We start from the raw sequence: 19,448 nt of genomic DNA on the forward strand, positions 1-19,448 counted from the left end.
ACGATATTTCTACTGACACTGGAAAATACTTAAACGTTTCAGCAGACATCAATTCAACTTGTAATGCATAGTAGTATAAAATTCGACCCGAAGCTAACAAAGACTCTTTCAATTTGTCAAGTTAAGGATTAAAGACAATACCACTAAAAATCAGAAAGATTATTAAAGACTGGATAATGAAGAGCTGCAAACTTGATCCAAACAGCTTAATTTTATGCATGAGTTTAAAATCACACGAAATGTGCAGTATCCTGACGCTCACTATTTAAAAGAAAATGCATACACACAGAGATTGCAGAATTGCACAAGAATAGTATGGCAGCATAATGCAACTCTAAAAACTCACAAACTCTTTGAAACGAAAAACTGAAAGTTGCACTAGATTACAGAGTGAGTTCACTTCTGCTATGTAAAAAGAACATTAAAAATTTATATACAGCTTGTTACAACAGCAAAAGTAAGATGTTTATAATTCTCAAGTCCGATGAAGGATCAGAGAAAGCGTATATACAGAAGCTGGAAGGAGAGTGAAAGCGTGAGAAAGCATATGTACAAAAACTGGAAGGAGACTGAGAAGTGTGGAGATCCACGCTTCTTCAACAAATAAATCTACAGCGAATTTCGCCTTCCATAGGTCCGAGTGACAGCTCCAGAATGGCTAGAAATCTGATTTTTGCACTTCTCCTTTAGTGAATGTACCATCCAACAACCGTCCCTCCAATACGTATAATATACTTCAGGAATATGTGAAACTTTCCAAGAATCAGCACCTAGTTTGTCGGGACACAATGTCATGATAAATTCATCAGACATGTCAAAAAGTTCAAGAATCTTCAGACTAAGGAGCCATTCAATTCCTATTGGCACACTTTCCAGCAAAGTACATCTCTGGATAACCAGCTTCTCTAGAAGAGGTATTGCACCCTCCCCGATTGTCACCCGTCTTAGTCCTTCCAACTTGTCCAAATTTAACAGCTTAAGCTTCTGAAATTTACCTTGCTCAAAGTATAGTTTCTCTCCAGTGTATCCTACAAGAAATTCGAGATGGACAAGATTGGGCAAATCTTGGAGATATTTGAGCGGATCATCTGTTAAATGAGTCCACCTGAAGTATATTTTGACCAAGGAATGAAGAGCTTGAATCCACCTCGGAAACTGAACAATGCGTCCTGTCAAATATAGGCGCTGAAGAAGAGGTGGAGGAGAAGACATGTAAGAAAGATCAAGGATCTCATGTTCTTCGACTGATTTAAGATTTAAAGACTCAAGCTTGCGGAGCTTTTCAATTGATGAGCACACAGTCCTCCCATCTTCTTTTGTCAACTTAAGAATACAAAGTCTTCTCAGTTCACTCAACACCCCTACTTCTCTGAGTATGTCACTTCCGGGGGTTGCCTCAATATACACAAGTTTCTGCAAGGCTCTCAAAGTTCCAAGTCCTTTCAAAGCCTTAAAACCCGGAGAACAATTATAAGGAAGATACGAGTAGGAAACGTGGCTATAAACTAAAAGGTGTCGGAGATTTTCAAGTTTCAAAATCTCCACAGGCAACTCAGTGACATATGTCTGCTTCAGATCTAATATTTCTAGTTGTTTGAGTCTTTCAATGGATCTTGGAAGCACTCTCACACTGGTATTCCTCAAGCTTAGATACCTTAAGTGAAACAATTGGAAAACTGTCTCAGGAATCATTTCTAGAGGAGCTCTTCTCAAATCTAAAACCCTGAGCATCCTGGAGCTACCAAGCACTCGACTTATGCTTGATAAAGACTGTGGATCTGCTACACCAAATGTAAGAAAAGACCGGAGTTTAGTGGCTAACCTTTTCACTTGTAGGTTCCCTAACGTGCCATGGATTGACAGGCGTCGAGTTTTTTCAGGCCACAATTTAGTTTGCTCGTCAACTGTTGCAGTAAAGTTATCATCTCTTGATTTTGAAAGAATAAGCTCGCGATATAGGTCATGAATCCGGCCCAATTTCATGCTACCGTCATCATTGTATTGCACCGGATGGAGCAAGCTTCTGTTGATGAGCTCATTAAGATAGCCTTCTGCAACGTCTTCAACTGTCCTCCCCTCTTTTTGTTTTACAAACCCTTCTGTTATCCACCGGTAGATCAGCGTGTTGCGCTCAATTAGATCATCCTCGGGATAAATGCTCAAATACATGAAACATGGCTTAAGATAGTAGGGAAGATCATTGAAACTGAGTAACAAAACTATTCTCATACTCGCAAATTTGTCATTGCTATCCAGTTCAGGACCAAGGCTGTGATTAAGCATTCCCCACTCCCTAGTGTTGGTCCTGTTCTTTGTAGCCAAAAGCCCACCAACAGACACAATAGCCAGCGGCAATCCACCACATTTTTTTAAGATCTTCCTACAAATGCTCTCCAAGTGTGAAGGGCACACATTACCATGAAATGCCTTTTGGCAGAAAAGACTCCACGACTCTTCTGCAGACAAGGGCTTCAGCTCATAAACATAGTCATTGGTCTCTATGCTACAAAAGGAAGCCACGTAGAAAAGACGTGTTGTGACGATAACACGACTTCCATTATTTACATCAGGCAATACATATCTTATAGCTTCCCAAGCTTGAATAGTCCAGACATCATCAAAAACTAGTAAATACCTTCTCGATTGCAGGAATACTTTTGCTATTGATTTTAGTCTGTTACTGCTCATGGTGCTTAGACCTTTGGGGGCTGGCTGCTTCACTTCATCGTAGAGCTGTTGGATCATGTCTTTCAAAACTTCCTCAACCTTGAAGGACTGGGAAACTGTTATCCAAGCAACACTATTGAAGTAATTCTTGACTGCTGCATCCTCGTACACTTTCTTAATCAGGGTGGTCTTCCCTGAACCTCCCATTCCCACCACCGAAACCACTTTAAGCGTGGGATTATCCTCCACGAGCCAACGGATTAGCTGCTGTCTTGGATTTTCAATGCCCACAAGCTCACCTTCTTCTAGCAATAGCGCATCCCCCCTGCGATCATTCGCAGTATTATAGACATGGTTAGAACTTGAACCTTGCTCGGGGACATTAAATTTGTAGCGATACCTCAGATGGCCCTCTGCAGTATTGCGGACTCTTGATTTGATGGTTTGAATTTCAATGACAAGTTTATGGTGGGCTTTGATGTTTCTGAATGAGAAAACCAATTTACCAATTAAACAACATGATCCATGGAAGTGATGATCACATGACAAGAGCATGGACTCATCAAGAACATCCTCAATGTCATTTGCAACATCTCTCACTTGCCTAACCCATACTTTTACCTCTGCATCTCCCTCTTCTAAAGCATCGGCCACGCCAAGGAAGGATATCATTCTCTCCAATTCATCTTTGATATACTGGATATCATGCTTGACTCCTCGAAGCAGTGTTGCTTCTTCCGCTAATAAGCTTGTGATTTTGTCAAGTACAAAAACGACAGCACTGTCTGCCATCTCCACCTGATCTTCACTAGTGTCTATGCTCATTTCTTTATGTAATGAAAACAAGAACATCCCCATCTTCCTGGTAATTCTTATGAAGAGACAAGAATCAAAACAAGTCAACCAAGGAATATTTATATTGTGGTCCCCTAATTAGTCACTAAAGCTGGACTCCTTTATGCATTAAGAAAAAGCAAACACGCTTGTTCATGGTACAAAACCCTTTCAATATATAGCAGTAACCTTGACCGGACTGAAGTGGAAATTTCAGAACATTTAAGTGGAAAGTTTCATCAAATACAAAAGTCAAATTATAAGGAATTTGCTAGAAACTTTCTACATTCTAACTAATTTCAAAGCTTACTCTGGCTTTCTTCTGCTTTAGCCACAAGGTTTGAGATTGATCAGGGTTTGACTCAGGTGAATACAAAAGAATAAAAATCCTAAGTCAGAGTGCAGTGGAAAAATAGGAAAAGTACAAAGTTTAAGAGGAAAACTTACATTAATCTGATGGAGAAGCTCTTATAGTTTACCAAAAACTACAAGAGGAAGAAGAGATTCCAAATATGATGTTATTCTTCAAATTTGACTTTTCTAGTTTGTGTTTGAAATCCTATCATAGGTATGTAGCTCCAATTATCACCATATTTGGTAGTGAGTCACCAAGTCAATCCTGGTCAAGTAATCATGAACTCTGAATATTCTCAGTTGTTAAGTGGAAAATGACCCATCAGCAATTCAATATTTACTCTTTCACAATAGTAAGAGACACTATTTGACAGAAGTAGGATTGCTCTACTAAACAAAAAGTTACTATATTAAGAGATAACACAACAAAAATTTTAATTGTTCAGGTGAATGGCTTGATATCAAATAATTTAGTCAATCAAGTGACCTAATAACTAGTGTGCATATATATATAGCAGCAGTCATTGGGTAGGTCCATCACTTTACTCTTGAAAAATTGGACCACATCAGAAGTTATAACATCAATATCATGGAAAGCATAAGACAAGATTTATAACAGAGAGCTCTTGTTCAACAAATTCTCAACTCAAATAGGAAAGAGCTGAAAAATGGAATCTTTAGAAGTTAGAACTATGATATGCAACTTGAAGATTAAGTAAACATAGATAGGAGGAAAATTTAGATGTAGTAAATAGCCCCAGAGAAAACTAGAAACTAGTCATCTCAAAATAGATCATCTCCCTTAACTGAATTGGAAAATTAGGGCAAATGTGTGTCAGTTTTGTAACCGCCAAGCCATGATTGACCCCAACTTTAAACGGAGGATAAAAGTAGTCCATTTCACGAACCAAAGGTTTTTTTTCAAAAGAATCCATACCCAAGACTCGAATTCGAGATTTCTGGTTAAGAAAAGAGCAATCTCATCACTGCACTAGATTTTAAAGATTAATTTGCTAAAGTTGAATCTTGGAGTTCAATTCCTTTAATATTATGTCTATTTTGCAAACAAACAGTTACTACCTCTCACGTGAATACAAGTGCAATGAAAGAATTATATAACATTCTGGGAAGTGGTACTAACTGAACATAAACGAGGAACGAAGAAAGAAGAGGGTGAGGAAAGAGGAGGAGAAAGGAGAGTGAATAGGTAGAAAAGAAATGGGTAGGAAAAGTTCTTACTAATTGATTTCAGTTATTCAATTTTGAAATCATATGTTGTGCGATTTTGTTTTGACATCTACAATTGCAACTATTGTTTTGGTGAGTACATTTTGAAATCATTTGTGCGGATTATTGCCTTAAGTAGGCGTTTGGACATAAAAATTCTGATTTTTGAAAAAAAAAACAATATATGGAGTTAAGTTAAAAAATTATATTTAAAATTTAAAATTATATTTGGCAAAGTATTTCACTTGAAAAATATTATAATTTTATGAGTGGGAAAAAGTATTTTTTACGGATAGCTTGAAAAATGGTCATTACAATTTTTTTGGTTTTTGAAAAATTTATTTTCAAAAAATCTCCAAAAGTTACAAATTTACATGAACAAACACATTTTTGAAATAATATTTCCGTAAAAAGGAAAAAAATATGGACAAACGGGCCCTTAAATCTAATAGTTGTTGAGATTTAATGTGTTTTCACATGTTTTTCTCTACCTCATGCCAGAAATACTAGATTCAGACGAACCATTAATCTTGAGTCCAACTCAAAACATAGTATAGGTCTAGACTCGTTGAATCCATCTTTAGACGTGTTTGACTCAAAAGTTGTTTAACACTTTTTAAGTAAATCAATCAACATAGATGAAAGGGTAAATCAAAGTCGAAGATAATAAACCCTAGGATGATCTTGGGAATTGGTTCAGATAACCAAAATACAAATCGGAGAGAGAGAGAAGGTCAATCTTCGAGAGATAAGAGAGAGAGATAATGTTAGAGAGATAAGAGAGAGAGAGAGAGATAATGTTAGAGAGATAATCTATTTCCAATAATGAATCCCCTTTTTTACAAGGTTCGGACCCCCCTTTATATAATAGAAGATCCTTACTTAAATATTAAAAGACAGAAATAAAGTACATGCTATAGAGGGGCCGACGTGATCATGAAGTCGTCCCTCTTATTATTCCTAAGTCGTCCTTCTAGCTGGACTCACACATATTCGGTCGGTCGTGCTGGCTTAGGGACGTGGTCGGTCAAATTCGATCCCATACAGTTAGTCCCTCCGCTCGTCGGGGTCGCAGCGAGATGCGTCCTCGATGGGCGGAATCGGTACCTCCGTTCTGGGAGAGTTTGACTTTGTCAAAGAATTGTGACGTGACAGGCGGGAGACAGTAATCATGACTGTCAGAGCGTCGAAGCGAAACGCCTTTCCCCGTGTGACGTCAGCGTTCGTACGCGTCATCACTGCGCGTATTCTCGAGGCAGGAAATCAGAAGCTTTTGGCGCTTGGTATCCCGCGCCGATTCGACGTCTGCCTCTTCGATCCTGGCGCCACCCAACCCTATAAATAGGAGAAGGGTTTAACCTGATTCAAACTTTGGTCATTTGTAAGAGCATTCCGACCCTTCAGTGTCACATTCTGGTGCGTTTTCCTTCGATCGAAAATCTCCTTTTTCTTTGTTGGGTTGTGCACAACTTTTTTCTTCACCGAGACCATGCCTAAACCTCGCCGAAGCGACGAGAGGGTCCCGGCGGCTGCCCCATTGAACGTGCCGCCACCTTCCGATGGTAGAGCGGTGGAGGAGGAAGAGGACATCAGTCCTCTTACTGTGGAAGCATTATTGCCAAAGCATATCTTATCTCGGAGTGATTTCAGTAAGGACTCTCCTATTCCGGCTCCAGAGTTTTCCGAGTCATTGCAGAATCACTTGGATGACCTCCGCGTGAAATACGGCATACCTGCCCACGTAGAGATGGTTCCGGCGGGGAGGGATCACGTGGATGTTCATAGGCCAGGGTATTGTACCTTTTATGAATACCCCTTTTCGATTGGTTACAACCTCCCTCTTTTCCTTTTGGCGGAGGAGTTGTGCCGGTTCTATAACGTGTGTCCGGCTCAACTTACGCCGTATACTCTGAAGGTGCTTCGGCTGCTGACCAAGTACGCGGAGTTGGCTGGATGTGAAGTCACGATCCATCACCTCCTACAACTGTTCAGTGCCTAGTAACTAAGAGGGACCATGGTGCATTTGAGAGGCCATGGTACGAAGGGATTGGTGGTCAAAACCGATGACCGAGCGAGTCGTGGGTTCTGGCGCACATATTTTTTTATTAGGACCGAGCACGTGGTCTCTAATCCTGCCGGATTCCCAGAGAGGTGGAACTCGAAACGTAAGTGCAGTTTGTCAAATTCCACGTTACTCGTGACTGTCGCAATTCTAACATTTGTATTGCAGCTATGGCTCATCCGCCCCGGCCTGTTGCCAACCTCAGGAGATGGGTTGCTGGCTTGCTTCTCTACGCGGAAGAGACCCGCACTTGGCCTGCCTTCATGCAGCGTTATGGCCCCAAAGTCTCTTCAGGTAGATTTCCGATTTTTGCTTTGTAAATTCTGCAACCCTGCTCACTTATTTGTATGGCGATAGGTCGAAGCGCTTCTAGGAAGAGGGCGCCAGTCCCCGCTCTCAAGCGATCCGACGTTTCCTCGGACGCTCATGATATACTGATTGAGTCTGTCCGAGAGGATCTCCCTCTAGCTCCTTTACAGGGGGCTACATCTACGACCATGGTCATGTGGGAGTCGGCATCGCTGGCGCCGGCTCTACAACCCATGGATGAACCCTCCGATGGCGAGGAATCGTTAGAAAGAAAATGGAGGAGGCTCGAGAAGGGCAAGGGGGTGGCCACCGAAGCCGGAGGAAGTGAGGTGCCTCGGCCGACGCACAGACCATTCATGGCCGACGCCATTCTATCTGGGAGGTCGGCTCAACAGAGGAGTGCTATTCCTGGTGCTAGTTCCGCGTGTGCTGTAGAGGGAGGGTCATCAACCAACGTCGAAGGACCTGGCGAGGAAGAGGAGAAATCGGACTCTGACATCGCTTAGGAGGATGTTGACGAGTTTGTGGGTGGCCTTACCCACATGGAGATGACGACGGATGGGTCCGACCGTCGTATTACGATTCCGGCGGCTTACAACTTGCTGTTGAACAGCGAGCAGGCTGCTTCGGCCCTTACCCTGCTGTGTGCCGCCTCCGAGAGCAAGACGATCAGTACTGTGGAGGATGCGGAGCTATCACGAAGGGTTTCCGGAATGGCTTTGCAGGTAATCCTTATTTCCTTTCTCCCTTCTGCGTGTTGTAAGACTGACTTGAGACGTGCTTATTTCTGCTTTTCTTTTTAGACCCTTGTTTTGGAGGTAGAGAGGGGACGCCGTGAGCAAAAACGGACGGCCCTCTACAAGAAGATGCTAAAAAAGTATCGAAAGTATCGCTCTAAGCACCGAGCGATGGTTGAACGGGGGCAGTCCCAATTGGAACGCAGGGGAGCTGAGATGGAGGAGGCGGATAGCGAGCTGATGAAGGCCGTGGCCCGTAACAGCGAGTTGGAGGAGCTTCTCAGGATGAAAGATGACGAGCTTGAGCTGAGCCGTGGGGTGGCGGCGGAGAACGTCGACCTGCAGCGTAGGGTGGCGGATCTGACCGCTGAGCTCGACACCAGGATGGCGGAGAACAATGGACTTTCTCAGCCTTCCTCATCTCGTCCCTCGCCTGATCGGAGTACGCATCGTAGTGCGCATGAAATGTGGATTTTTTCGGAGGCTAAGCTCGACGTGTATAGAGAGCTTCATGCCGCGGGCCGGGCGACGGAGGAGGAAGTTCAGGCACGACGAGACGAGGCTTGCGCTGCTCGTGAGGCTTGTGGTTATTACCCCGACTCTCCCGATGGGGAGGGGCCTGCTTCTGAAGACGTCAACCGGCTCGACTCCAGTTCCTGGTACAATGACGTTTACCTCCCAGGGGGTGACGGGCAATTACTAAACTTGTACAATGTATATTTTTTGGCTTGTATAGTGTATTGGAGCTCGTCCGTGGGGGCGAATGTAAATATATTTTTGTTGTAATATAAATTTTATTTTTGTTGCTTCGTCCATTTGGTGCCTTCCCTTTCTTGGGTTTTCTTTTGTAATGCTTAGCCTCTGTAGAGGTTGTTCTTGTCGTTCATCAAAGGGTCGTGCCGTGGTTCGAGCGAGGTCGAACCGATGTCGATGGCCTTGGCCATTAGGATGTTGCTTCGACTATTGTCGAAGTAGTATCCGTCGTGGTTCGAGCGAGGTCGAACTGATGTCGATGGCCTTGGCCATTAGGATATTGCTTCGACTATCGTCGAAGTAGTATCCGTCGTGGTTTGAGCAAGGTCAAACCGATGTCGATGGCCTTTGCCATTAGGATGTTGCTTCGATTGTCGTCGAAGTAGTATCCGTTGTGATTCGAGCGAGGTCGAAACGATGTCGATGTCCTTGGCCATTAGGATGTTGCTTCGACTGTCGTCGAAGTAGTATCCGTCGTAGTTCGAGCGAGGTCGAACCGATGTCGATGGCCTTGGCCATTAGGATGTTGCTTCGACTGTCGTCGAAGTAGTATCCGTCGTGGTTCGAGCGAGGCCGAACCGATGTCGATGGCCTTGGCCATTAGGATGTTGCTTCGACTGTCGTCGAAGTAGTATCCGTCGTGGTTCGAGCGAGGCCGAACCAACGTCGATGGCCTTGTCCATTAGGATGTTGCTTCGACATTCGTCGAAGTAGTATCCGTCGTGGTTCGAGCGAGGTCGAATCAATGTCGATGGCCTTGTCCATTAGGATGTTGCTTCGACTGTCGTCGAGTAGTATCCGTCATGGTTCGAGCGAGGCCGAACCGATGTCGATGGCATTGGCAATTAGGATGTTGCTTCGACTGTCGTCGAAGTAGTATCCGTCGTGGTTCGAGCGAGGTCGAACCGATGTCGATGGCCTTGGCCATTAGGATGTTGCTTCGACTGTCGTCGAAGTAGTATCCATCGTGGTTCAAGCGAGGCTGAACCGATGTCGATGGCCTTGGCCATTAGGATGTTTCTTCGACTGTCGTCGAAGTAGTATCCGTCGTGGTTCGAGCGAGGTCGAACCGATGTCGATGGCCTTGGCCATTAGGATGGTTCTTCGACTGTCGCCGAAGTAGTATCCGTCGTGGAATGGGGATTAACTCTTGTTCGTGTAATGGAGATTAACCCTTGTTCGTGTAATGGAGATTAACTCTTATTTCATTCAGTGGAGATTTCTGTTCATTCAATGGAGATTTCTGTTCATTCAATGGAGATTTCTGTTCATTCAATGGAGAATTCTGTACATACAATGGAGACTTCTGTACATTCTATGGAGACCTGTTCATACAATGGAGAATAACTAGTGTAGTCCCTTCACTATATTGGCCTGCGGACCGTGTCGATTGGCCGATATGGTGAACCTGCGCTCCTGTTCCACCGGGTATCCCCTTTGCCGCCTCGTTAAAAACCTCCCCGAGAAAACCCAATTGGGATAAAACTCGGGTCAGGGAAAAAGACTATGACTTAGGAGATGCCCTTCAGAAGTGGAAGTATTTGAGATGGGCGACGTTCCAATTGTTTTGGAGCGGTTTTCCCTCCATCGTTTCTAGTTGGAACGCTCCTTTGTTCGCCGCTGCTATGATTTTGTATGGTCCGTCCCAGTTGGTCCCCAATTTTCCTTCATTCGGGTCTTTTGATGCTAGTGTTTTGGCTTTGAGGACGTAGTCGCCAACTTTGAGCAGTCTTACTTTGGCTTTCTTGTTGTAATATCTTTCTGCCTGCTGTTTTTGGGCTGTCATTCTTATATAGGCCATGTCTCTTCGTTCTTCGGCTTCGTCTAGATCTTGTAACCTGCTTTCGTCGTTGTCTGCTCCGCTGGTATGGGAATATCTCAGGCTAGGTTCTCCGATCTCGACGGGTATGACTACATCGGTCCCGTAGACCAGTGAGTACGGTGTTTCTCCCGTGCTGGATTTGGGCGTAGTCCGGTATGCCCATAATACTTCAGGTAGTAATTCGGGCCATAGCCCTTTAGCTTCTTCGAGCTTCTTTTTCAATATGTTCAATATTGTTTTGTTGGAAGACTCGGCTTGGCCGTTGGCGGCGGGATGATACGGAGTGGAGAGTATCCGCTTGATGTGCCATTTCTCGAAGAATTCGGTCGGTCGTTTTTCTACCGATGAACTGGGGCCCATTGTCACAGCTGATTTCTTTGGGGATGCCAAAACGGCATATGATATTTTTCCATATAAAGGCGGTGACCTCTTTCTCGCGTATTTGTGCGTACGCACCTGCTTCCACCCATTTAGAAAAATAGTCAGTCAAAACTAAAAGAAAGCGTACCTTTCCTCGTCCTGCCGGTAGGGGGCCGATTATGTCCATTCCCCACTTTATGAAGGGCCATGGCGAGGTGACTGAATGGAGGAGTTCCCCCGCCTGATGTATCATGGGGGCGTACTTTTGGCACTGCTCGCATCTTCGAACATAATCTGCTGCCTCTTTTTTCATGGTAGGCCAGTAATAACAGGCGCGGATGAGGCATCGGACAAGGGCGTGATTCCCTGTATGGGCGCCACAATGGCCCTCGTGCACCTCTTCTAGTACTTGCCTCGTTTGATGTGGCCCGAGGCACTTCACAAGGGGACCACCAAACGTTCTCTTATAGAGATCACGATTTATCAGGCTGTACCGAGCAGCTTGCACCCGGAGTTTCTTGGCTTCTTTTTTTTCGCGTGGGAGTATTCTGTCCTGCAGGTAGGATAGAAACTGGTTGCGCCAGTCCCAAGTCAAGTTTAAAGAGAATACCTCGGCATGGTCGACGGCCGAATGGAGGAGAGTGACCATATTTTCTTTGTTGATATTTTTGGTGGCTGCGGCTAGTTTAGCTAGGCTATCTGCCTTGACGTTTTGTGCCCTGGGGATTTGCTCGAAGTGACATTCGTCGAACTCAGGCATCAGCTTGCGGATTTCTGACTGATATTTTTGTAGCCTTTGCTCTTTGATTTGGTAAGTCCTGGTGACTTGATTTATGACGAGTTGAGAGTCGCAGTGGAGGATGAGTCGACGGGCCCCGTATTTGATGGCTAGTTTCATGCCTGCAATCACAGCCTCATACTCGGCCTCGTTGTTAGTCATCTCGGGGCATCGTATGGACTGGCAAATTATTTCGCCCGTGTGTACTTCGAGGACGAGTCACAGTCCCGATCCCGAGGCATTCGCAGCGCCGTCAGTGTAGAGGGTCCAGAGGTCGGTATGAGCAGAGGCGCAGAGGGCCTCTTGTTCCACTTCTGGCAATATCCCTACACTGAAGTCGGCAACAAAGTCGGCGAGTACCTGCGACTTGATGGCGGTTCTTGGGTGGTAGGTTATGTCATGCTCGCTAAGCTCTATGGCCCATTTGGCGAGCCTACCCGAGAGTTCGGGTTTGTGTAGGATGCCTCTTAGGGGGAAGGTTGTTATTACCTTTATGGGATGGCATTGAAAATAAGGTCTGAGCTTTCGTGAAGCTACGACCAGCGCCAGAGCCAGTTTTTCGAGGTGTGGGTACCTCGTCTCGGCATCTACTAACGTTTTGCTGATATAATAAATAGGGGAATCTTTGTTTTTGCGGACCAAGACGGCGCTGACAGCGACTTCGGACACTACCAGATACAAAAGTAGGCACTCGCCTGGTCTGCTTTGACGAGCAGGCGCTGTCAATTTGTGGCATCTGTCCGAGGACCACGAGATGAACCTTGATAAGGCGGCTATTCACCCCGTTAGTTTCTGTACCTGCTTCTTGCTGTTCAGAACCTCGGGTATTGTGTCTATGGCCTTGATCTGGTCCGGGTCGAAGGCGCATTTTTCTGGGTTCAACTTCATCCTATACTACCTCAGTATCTCGAAGGCTTGCTTTAAATGGTCGATATGGTCCTCCTTCTTTATCGATTTTACTAACATGTCGTCGAGTCTTACCGAGCTGTTCCTTGAACGAAGGCATCACTTTATAGCAGTACGTCCCTTGATGGTTGATGAAAGTTGTCTTTTCTTGATCCTCTTCGGCCATTAGGATTTGGTTATAGCCAAGTAGGCGTCCAAGAAACTTAGCAGTTCGTGCCCTGCTGTTGCATCGATCAGCTGGTCGATATGGGGCAATGGGAAAGAGTCCTTTGGGCATGCCTTGTTCAGGTCGGTGAAGTCTACGCATATTCTCCATTTCCCGCTTTTCTTTTTAACCATGACCACGTTGGCAACCCATTAGGGGTATTTCGATTCTCTGATGGAACCGTTGGCTAGTAGTTTATCTACCTCTTCACTGACTGCCTCGTTGATTGCGGCGTTGAATTTCCTCCTTATCTGCCGTACGGGCGGATAGAGTGGATCGACGTTCAACTTGTGAGTGGCGATGTCTTTTTGGATTCCCGGCATATCTGAATAAGAGAAGGCAAATAAATCTACATGGTTAGTTAAGAATTCGTGGTACTTACCTAGGTCGGAGAGGTTGTTCCCGATGTAGGCTTTCTTTGAACTGTCGGTACCGTCCAGCTGGACCAGGTCGAGGTTATCGACTGTCGCTTTGCAAGCTTCTACGATATCTGGGTCCCTAATGACCTCTGTCGTCGGGTTGATTTTGGTTCCCGACATGGCTGATTGCTATGCTTCCGCGCTTGCTCCCTTTAGCTGTTTGGTATGTGTGCAGTCTTGAGCGATTCGGTAACATTCCTAGGCGGTACGTGGCTCACCTCGAATGCTGAATATTCCCCAGGGGGTGGGAAATTTGATTACTTGATAGAAACTCGAGGGGATGGCTCGCGTGGCGTGTATCCATGGACGCCCTATGATGACGTTGTAGGCCGTTTCCTGATTCATGATGTGGAATGTGGTTTCCAGCATGACTCCTCCCGCCAAGACTGGCAGTGATATCTCTCCGTAGGTTCGCTCTACTGCATTGTTAAAACCCGTTAGTGTTATGCAACGCGGTATTATCTTATCTTCGAGCCTCATTTGCATGAGGACTCTTGGGTGGATAATACACGCGCCGCTTCCGTCGTCTACCATGATTCTTTTCACATAAGTATCAGCAATGCGTAAAGTTATAACTAAAGCATCGTAATGAGGGAAAGACAAACCGTCGGCATCAGACTTATCGAAGGTGATACTATCTTCGCAGTCATCATACCGTTCATCAGCGATCGTGCGCTTCAACTTGTGTGTGGTGGTGAACTTCACATGGTTGATTGCCGAGTTGTCGCCGCCACCGACGATCATCTGTGGTGCGTGCTGGAGAAGGTGGTTTTGGTGGTCCCTGGGATTGGTCGCGTCCTCTAGCAAAATTAGCCCATCCTTTATCACTGAGCAGCTCCTTCAGGTATCCTTGGTTCAGCATTCTGACTACCTCCTGTAGTAGACCTATGCAATCTTCGGTCTTGTGTCCTCTTTCCTGATGGAATTCGCATAGGACATTCGACCTCCTTGCACTAGGATCTGATTTCATTTTTTGTGGCCACTGCACCTTCGTGCCCAGCTTCTCCAGTGCGTACACTATTTCTGAAGGGGAGACACAAAAGTTATGAGCGGATAATAATGGGGGCATACCTCTTTCAATCCGAAGCGAGGCGGCATGTCGCTGCACGGCATCTGGATGTCTTGGAGGGGGCGGATTGGGAATTCTGACGTAAGACTGATGCCTTTCTCTATTGAAGCGTGGGAGTGGTTCCCGTCGCCCGTCGTTGCGTCGATCCCTCCTTACCTCTGATTGTACTGACGTTAGTCATTGGGTTGGACCGTTAAGATCGTCTTCATCCGCTCTCACTTCGGCGCAATAGGCATTATGAATCTCTTCCACGTGGTGGGGGGATATTTCATGAGTCGGTTGAGCAGCTTCTTGGTTGCTTTGGATCCGTCTCTGTTCAACCCGTTTTGGAAAGCTCCGACCGCCATTCCTTCTGATACGTTTGGCAGTCCCATTCTTACCCTGTTAAATTGGGCCAGGAAGTCCCTGAGTCCTTCACCCGTTGTTTTCCTGATGGCGAAGGTATCGTTGACCCTAGCTTCGGCCTTCTTTGCTCCTGCATGAGCGGTGGCGAACTTGTCCGCCATCTCTTCGAACGTCGATATCGATCTGGCTGGCAGTTGAGAGTACCATGTTAGCGCTCCTCCTGTCAAAGTTTCACCAAACTTTTTCAGCAACACGGATGGCACCTGTTCTTTCGATAGGTCATTGCCTTTTACGGCGGTCACATAATGGATCAGATGGTCTTCCAGATCCGTGGTCCCATCGTATATTTTCAAGTACGGTGGCATCTTGAAGGTTTTTGGGATTGGGTGAGGAGCAGCTTCCTCACTATACGGTTGCTCGACGAACCTTCCCACATCGCGTTTCGGTAGTATCTTAGGGGCACCAGGTATCTTGTCTACCTTTTCCTGGTGCTCCTTCATTTGATCACGAAGCGCTTTATTCTCGTTCTCCATTTCTTCCATTTTCTTAACGATGGTTGCGAGCGCATCATCGCTTGCATTGGTATCGGTGTGGGCGTTACCTGTTCGTACAACACTGGGCTCACAGCGTCAGCAGCGATTTCTGCCATTGACGAATCTTTGATATTTCCCTGAGGTGGTTTCTCGAGCATGCTACTTAGAGTGTTCGTCAACCATTCCTCTAGTAGCTTTTGGACTACTGGGGGCGTTTCCTTTGCTGCAGATGTAGAAGTCCCTCTTTCATGCAAAATTGTTAGATCTTCGAGTGAAGAGGGTGAGATCTCCTCCTCCGGTACACTACCTGGTGTTACATTTGCGGTATTTTCTCTACCGGCTTCGTTGTGTGGGCCTATGAGGTTGGTTGAGACATCTGCTATCATCTTCAGCCTTGATTCTTTATCGGCCATTTGTTAGTTTCTATGAAGTCTGAAGAACAGTGATTGTTGTTTTCGATATCCTAGATGTGAACTATGATTTTGACTATCGAAATCCCCACAGACGGCGCCAAATTATTTGACTCAAAAGTTGTTTACCACTTTTTAAGCAAATCAATCAATAAAGATGAAGGGGTAAATCGTAATCGAAGATAATGAACCCTAGGATGATCTTGGCAATTGATTCAGACAACAATAATACAAATCAGAGAGAGAGAGAATGTTAGAGAGATTGTATTTTCAATAATCAAAAATCCCCCCTTTACAAGGCTCGGACCCCTCTTTATATAATAGAGGATCCTTACTTGAATATTAAAAGACAGAAATAAAGTACATGCTATAGAGGGGCCGACGTGATCATGAAGTCGTCCCTCTTATTATTCCTAGGTCGTCCTTCTAGCCGGACTCACATATATTCAGTCGGTCGTGCTGGCTTAGGGACGTGGTCGGTCAAATTCGACCCCATACAGTCATCACATCATCATTACGTTAAGTCACTAAATTCATACTGTTAACATATTGTTTGGTCACTATCTGTAATTTTTATACTTTAGAATGTCATATTTTTCATCAAATATTATTATTTTTTATTAAAAAACAATTGTTAGATTGTAATTTATAATAAATTAGTAGGCTATTTATAATAACCTGCAGACTAAATATAAAATCTATTATAAACACATTCAAGTCGTTTAGTATAGACTGAATTTAAATCTATTATAAATTACGACATACTTTTGAAATATATCCTGAACAGTCGTGATCGAGAGCAATTTATAAGATGCTGCTTCACCTAAAAGGAATGCAACATAAGCACATCCAGGTCATTTGGTATAAACTGGATTAAAATATATTATAGATTACGTCATAATTTTGAAATTTATCTTAAAAAGATATGACTGAGAGCAATTATAAGGTGGTGATTCACGTAATGGGAATGCAATATAAGCGCACTAGGTCGTTTAGTACAGACTGAGTTAAAAGCTATTATAGATCACAATATACTTTTGAAATTTATCTTGAAAAGACGCAACTGGAAGCATTTTATAATGTGTCGCTTCACCTAAAGGGCATACAACATAAGTACATTCATGAGGCCGTTCAGTATGGACTAAGTTAAAATCTATCATATATCACGAGAAACTTCTAAAATATATCCTGAAAATCCGTGATCGGGAGTAATTTATAAGGTATCGTTTCACCTAAAGGAAATGAAGTATAAGAATATCCAGTTCGTTTTGTATAGACCGACTTAAAATCTATTATAGATCACAACAAACTTTTAAAATCTATTAGAATGCATCCAGGTCGTTTACTATTGACTAAGTTAAAATCTTTTATAAATCTAAATTTAAAATGTTCATCTTCAACCTCAAGCTCAAATATGAAATTTGATAAATTCAGCTCAATTTATAAGGAATAGTACACATGCAAGCAAAACAGCATCGGGGGAGAAGGAGAGAAGAAATGGAGAGATGCAGAAATGAGACGAAGAAGATGAGTTGGTTTTCTTTCTTATGTGTTCATTACACGTGAGTGGTCCCTTTTATAAACCACTTAAGCGACTCCAACAAATTAACTCTTTATTCATATCTACACTTTAGTCCCTCAACTAGTTACAAGTACATCTTGCTCTAGTCTATACAACAATACTCCCCCTTCAAGCTGGGGGTGAAACACATTGAACAAACTAAGCTTGGACAAGAGGAAATGGTGTTGGGATGAACCCAAGCCTTTGGTCATGAGGTCAGCCAACTGCAAACTCGTAGAAATATATTGTGGTGCCAACTGTTCATCCTTGATCTTCCCTCGAATAAAATGGCAATCGATCTCGATATGTTTAGTGCGTTCATGAAATATAGGATTAACAACTACTTGCAGAGCTACCTTACTATCACAGTGTAAAGACACTGCCTGTTGAACATGGACCTGCAGTTCCTTAAGAAATCCTAAGAACCATGTGATTTTTGCAGGTGCTGCTGCTAGACTCATGTACTCAGCTTCATTTGAGCTTCTACTGATAGTTTGTTGTTTTTTTGACTTCCATATATAACGACCCGGCCGGTTGTTTTGAGAATTCAAGTTCTGTTTAGCGGCATAAGGTCTTGAGAAACTTCATATTACGTGTATCGACTTGCATGCATGGTCAAGCTCAGTTACCGGATGATTCGGAGCCAAATTGGAAGAAAGATGTTAGTTTTGGAAGCTTAAGTGGTGTGAGTTGATCAGAATTTGACTTTTGTGTAACAACTCCGGAATGGATTTTGGATGATTGCAACAGCTTTGTATGGTGATTTTGGACTTAGGCGTGCATCCGGGAGGGAGATTTTAAGGTTGTGCCCCCAAACCATTTAAAAATGACTCAGGGTAGCTGTTCTTGCAAAAACAGCCTTCCGGCGCCCTTTTTGGGGACATTCGGCTTATTTTAAACAAGAATGGCGGCACCCGACTTATTTTGACAAAAAGTTAAAGTCTTGGTATTTTTGGCTATTTTTGAAAAAGGGTGGTTGGACCCGATGAGGGTTGCCTACGTATCTCACATCCGGTGAGAATCAAACCAGCGTAGTTCGGGCAAATAAAACTAACTATTTTCGAAAACAAGACTCTTCTACATTGACAAATACACTATTTCGGAAAAACAATACTCTTTTTGTATTTTCTTTTTCAATAGAACAAACCATTTTTGAAAACAAAATATTTCCTTTTCTGTTTCTTTCATTTTTCCCAAAAATTCGGCAGAGTTTCGACACTATTCTGACATTGGTTATTATTAACTCTCTATACTGCTATTTCTTTTTCTTTTTTTTCCTTGTTCCTTCTTTTTTTTTCTCTCTTTTTTTCAATTTTCCCAAATACTCCAAAGCCGGTCAGCATGCAAGCCCGAGAAAAATAAATGCAACACGTAAGATGCATCAGGATAGTCTTTTTCATTTCAGGTTACCTGTCCTAGACGGACCCAACCCCTGTGTTGAGTCCCCTACGGCAAATGCACGTGATGCAAATAAGCGTTCCTACTAGGGATCCGGCATGAAGTCAAGTTATTCTAGGTTCAAAACCTGGGTATGTGTTCTAGACTGTGTACCCGAGCGGACAACTCGAGTCGAGGAGGGGGCTACGTACCGGGGACCCACGGGATCGTCTGGCTTAGTAACTTGTCCGGCCTCTTTCTTATTTCAAGGTATGACACTAACAGAATAGGGAGTCTCCACCAGTGAGCACATCCCCGGAGGTGAGAAGAGAAGGGTTTCGGCACAGTTCATATGCAGTTCAGATAATATCAAAGCGGTAAAGCATTTAGCACATTAGGTCCAAACATGTGGTAAAATCAGATAAAGTCAAACATAGCAATTATTCTAAGCTCGAATTCTTAAACCCTGAACCGAAGTTCTGGGTTTGTGTCCCCAGCAGAGTCGCCAGAGCTGTCACACCTCCTTTTTCACTACACCCCGTAAAGGGCATAAAGGAGTTTTTCCACTTAAAGGACAATCGGAACGGGATTTATTATTAAGATTTCAGAGTCGCCACTTGGGAGATTAATGGTGTCCCAAGTCACCGGTTGAATCCCGAACCGAGAAAATTATGACTCTGTTAACAGTCTGCGAACCAGAAATTCGAGTAAGGAATTCTG

General features: G+C 44.0%; 1 protein-coding gene across 1 annotated transcript; it reads right to left on the reverse strand.

The window, feature by feature from the left end:
• Positions 1-331: 331 nt before the first annotated feature.
• On the reverse strand, positions 332-5,151 carry LOC109242996 (disease resistance protein RPM1). Its single transcript, XM_019409889.1, has one exon. The coding sequence runs from the start codon at positions 3,523-3,525 to the stop codon at positions 610-612; it is 2,916 nt and encodes a 971-aa protein (XP_019265434.1). The 5' UTR covers positions 3,526-5,151; the 3' UTR covers positions 332-609.
• Between the last annotated feature and the right edge of the window lie 14,297 nt (positions 5,152-19,448).

The sequence above is a fragment of the Nicotiana attenuata genome, unplaced genomic scaffold (genome assembly GCF_001879085.1).
Source record: "Nicotiana attenuata strain UT unplaced genomic scaffold, NIATTr2, whole genome shotgun sequence".
NCBI lineage: Eukaryota > Viridiplantae > Streptophyta > Magnoliopsida > Solanales > Solanaceae > Nicotiana > Nicotiana attenuata.